We start from the raw sequence: 4,349 nt of genomic DNA on the forward strand, positions 1-4,349 counted from the left end.
GTGTGTGTGTGTGTGTGTGTGTGTGTGTGTGTGTGTGTGTGTGTGTGCAGGCTCCTATCTTCAACTGGAAACGGATGCCGTCTAATTATATTACCGGAGAAACATATTGTGTGTGTGTGTGTGTGCGAGAGAGTTTACATGTGGATGTGTGTCTTGCTGACTGATAGAGGGAACCTCCCGCAATCAATACTCGGCGGATTACTCACAAATCTGCAGATAATCCAGAAACTACATTTCACACACAGAGAGCTCTTTTATCAGATATTCATCAGCCTGAGAAGGCGTAGTGCGTGTTCACGCCTTGATGGCATCAGAAATAAGAGGATTTAGGAGCAATTACACCTGCTCAACGCCCAGACTCTCTTAAGGATTCACTTCTCGTGGATTCATCGTTAAATTCGGAAACTCAGCCGTTCCTCATCGCCCGACGGTAGCCTGCACCAGTGGACGCTGCAGAGCTGTGACAAAAGCGTGCTGGCAAGGACTCAGTGGAGACAGATGGCCTCTACCGTCCCTACTGTCCCTTTACACATGTGTGGGACTCCGGTCTTAACAATTTGGCCACTTCGACATGCTGAGATGGATTTTTTTATGCATGCAGCTGTACTTATGCACGTGGGAAAAAAATGTCCACATGTTGGTACGAATACTTTGTGGAGAGTCATGAACTTGGAATTGAAGCCATCTGTCAGGTTCAACACATACACATGATGAATAAAGCTGTTATCATGGGACATATGTGGCGTCTGAAAGCAATGTGTCATCATGCAGATGGTGTTTGGTTTCAGATGAAATGTTATTGACAAGTCTGTTTTAGTTTTTTTTTTACTTTTTAAAAAAAAAACTTCATTTTACAGACCTCAAAAACCAGCAGGTGAAAAAAATAATAGTAATAATAATTTAGTAAGTAGTGAATTCATATACATAGATATATGCATACATAATACCTCGTGTCCTTGTATTGTATTTTGTTGCTATATGGACTCATAAAGTTGACTATAATATGTTGCTTCAACAACCAGCGACCTTTTAGCCAGAAGACCTTCTTTGTTCCTCTAGAAGTCAATGGAGGTTTTTGTCAACCTGCGTACTTCATTAACAGCATTTCCGTGGTTATTTTAAACCGAATGACGATCTATTCCTAAACCTAACCAAGTCGTTTTGTTGACAAATACAGTTTCCTGTTATGACGGACATTTCTTTTTTTTAAGGAAATTGACAAGAGTTGCTGGACTTTGTAGGAAAACACACGAAAAATGGAGGTGCAACTTTTCGTAAGTTATCGTACGAACTGTTGTGTGAGGATACGTTGATTCAAGTGGTTACGATGTTGGCAGTTTTCAGGAAAAGCACCACCCTCCCTACACAAACCTGTGTGAGTACGAGCACGTCCTCGGCACAGTAACCTGTACGAGTCATTCCTTCAAGACAAAATTAATTCATTCTGCAAACCTTGCTGTTCATTCAGCAAGGAATTGATGTTTTCTGTTTGTTTGTTGGAAGGATTACAGAAAGACTTCTGGCCCTGTATCCATGAGACCTGGTGTCAGGGTGCAGCATGAGCTTCTCCCAGATGACGACACGGATCAGATTTATTTTTCCACTTATGCAAACAGCTCTACACTCCTTGAGCGTCCTTCTAGTTGCCTTTAAAAACACAGCCAGAGGTTACGGCCCAAGATTTCCTCCTGAATATCTTCTGAAACAGAACCCGTTGAAGGATTAAAGAGTGTGAATACTGCTCGAGGTGACACTGTGCAGGACTGCTGTGCAATTCTTTCTTCTTTTTTTTTAATCAAATCATGGTTCAAAAACCACCACAGATCAATGAAGGACTCATCCGTGTGGAAACATTGGCCGACCGTTTGGTGTTAGCTCAGTTGAAGGGTTTTTTGGGCGCCCTCTGTGCACCCTGGCAGCGGCCACGTCCTTTCATAATCCTCGAAAAAAGCGCCAACACATAAATGTCAGGACGCCGTCCTAACTGGAGAGATGTGAGGAGTCGTCAGACTGATCCAAATGTCACCGAGATTATTCGGGGAGCAATCAGCATCACTGCATACTAATCAATTCATTTTAAGCTTCTGTGACTCAACCGTTTTATGTAACACTCTTTTATGTTTATACTGAGGCACATATTTTACTAAGAAACACGTTTTTTAGTTTAAAGGGGTTTAAAGAGCAGCACAATCACTTCACGTCAGAGTCACAATTTGCATTCATTATCATGTTAATAAAGGGCTTTGGCACCGTGGCCTCCACCTCACACAAAATCCAGAAAACCGCGTCCCTCAATGGGATATTCTGAGCCTCAAAATATATTGATAGCAACAAAATGCTGCTCAGATATGGATCTGGTAAACAGGTTACAAAAGAGACCCCCGTCATCACCAGTCTTACCTGCTTCCCTGGAGAGCTGCATGAAGGCGTCCACGCCCTTCTCTCCATAGCTGCCCTCCGAGGCCACGGTGGACACGTAGTTCCAGCCCATGGCCTTGACGATGTCCACCATCGCCTGGGCCTGGAAGCTGTCCGGTGGGACCACCCGAGAGAAGAAGTCGTACCGCCGGTCGTCACTCAGCTCCGGGGCCGTGGATGCATAGCTGATCTGAGGGATCTGGAGACAGAGGGGGGGGGTTGAGGAGTTAGGATGGTGGAAGCACAGTTAATCAGTGTGATCCTGCGAGGGATCTGGAAAGACAATCGTGCTCTAAATAATTCTGCATTCATGTGGAATCAGGCGGTCAACACTTTCTTGACTGCACGAAAACATAAACGAAGAGTCCGATGACATACTGATGCAGGGATGACGTATATGTGCAGGCCAACGGGAGGTTAGCATAACACTGGTTCTCTCCTCCAAAAAGCCGATATGATTTTAACATTGAATAACAGATTATTGCAGAAAATAACCTTCGGAAAACCAACGTTTATGATACTGAGACGTTTTGTTCCTCAAGATTAATTTCTGGAGCGTGAATGTAATTGCAAAAGTACGGAGCTAACAGCCTATAAAGGAGCTCCACCACGGTCACATGACTTCATGTTACCCCCACTGAGCTAAAGGAGGACTAGTGTTCTAGTGATGCATTTAGTGGTCTCATTTAGACTCTTGTTAGTAACTGCCTTTTATAAGACACGTAGAAGCTCCTACGCTTCACCAGAGGGTTGTTTACTGACCTGTTGTATGTTTTTTTTAAATCTATTTATCTTGTCTTAACCACAGACCTTATTTCAGGCGTCTAACAGAGAACACGTTCTAAAAACTGCTGACTTCGAGACTAGGGAACAGGAAGTGAAAAAATGCTGACTCATTGTTTTAGGGCTCATCTCTGAAGCGCTCTATCGCAGAACTGCAAAACAAACCATGCTTGATATGTTGCTATGATGATGAAATAAAATATGTGGAATGGAATGAAACTATTTTATGTATGCATTCTAGTAATGCATGCAGCCATCAATTGCAGCTTTCTATTGATATTCTATTGCAAACTTCAGGTAGTTAAATTCTGTCGCGGAGGACGTAAATATGTTAACTTTGGATTGCGATGCCGTCTACCGTTACCGGTGTCTCTACCGACCTCACCTTACCGTCCTGCTCTCGTCCACCGGTCTACTGTCTGACGTGTTCCTTCTGAATGCAACACATGAGGCGGAGTGTTGCTGCTGAGCAACTCTCCCCTGGATTGGTGAACACTGAACAAAAACTATTTTAAAAAAGCACCAGGGAAAAGTAAACATTTATATCACAGTCCTGTCACAACGTCCAACACAGACAGAAGGGGAAAAAAGACTAATATATTTAATAATATATATATATCTACTTGAGCAGCACTGTGACTGACAAGTACAGATAAGAAGCATGAATAAGACAAAGTATGGAGGCTAATTAGTAAATGAATGCGTTCTAGCACTTCAACATTATCGAGCTCCACCTGAAGGTTTAGAAATAAAGAGGAAAGTAAATTCAAGAGAGAAACTTTTCTTATTTTATTATTTTATTATTCAAGTTGGCTGATAAACAGACATGTCTTTGGAATATGGAGCTACAGCTTAAATGATTAAACTGGAAATGGAGTTTTGGTTCAGGTAAAAAGTAAAGTTGTTCAGAGCCAGTGCTAATATATGTGAGAAGCTGATAATGAATGTGGGAGATGATGAGAGCGGATTTCCTCCCGTTTGCTGGAAAATGAGCTCGACGCAGCAAAGAGCCGACGTGTTCGTGGTAATTACACATGTGTGAGAGGTCAGGGATTATCTGATCTCTGTCCATCAAGGTTCTTCACTAATGGACAGTCAGAATTAAACTCCATCCCTCAGGAAATTCTCTGAGAAACTCTTACATTTGC

The 4,349-nt window shown here is 42.6% G+C and overlaps 1 protein-coding gene across 1 annotated transcript in view; it reads right to left on the reverse strand.

Moving 5' to 3' along the window:
• LOC116381801 (metabotropic glutamate receptor 7-like) overlaps positions 1-4,349 on the reverse strand; it is a 168,490-nt gene that overhangs the window by 85,581 nt on the left and 78,560 nt on the right. The window contains exon 2 of the mRNA XM_031844256.1: positions 2,401-2,617. Within this exon, the coding sequence (XP_031700116.1) occupies positions 2,401-2,617 (217 nt within the window). The remainder of the gene's footprint in view (positions 1-2,400; positions 2,618-4,349) is intronic.

This window comes from Anarrhichthys ocellatus, unplaced genomic scaffold (genome assembly GCF_004355925.1).
Source record: "Anarrhichthys ocellatus isolate YVR2014 unplaced genomic scaffold, GSC_Weel_1.0 scaffold1, whole genome shotgun sequence".
Classification (NCBI taxonomy): domain Eukaryota; kingdom Metazoa; phylum Chordata; class Actinopteri; order Perciformes; family Anarhichadidae; genus Anarrhichthys; species Anarrhichthys ocellatus.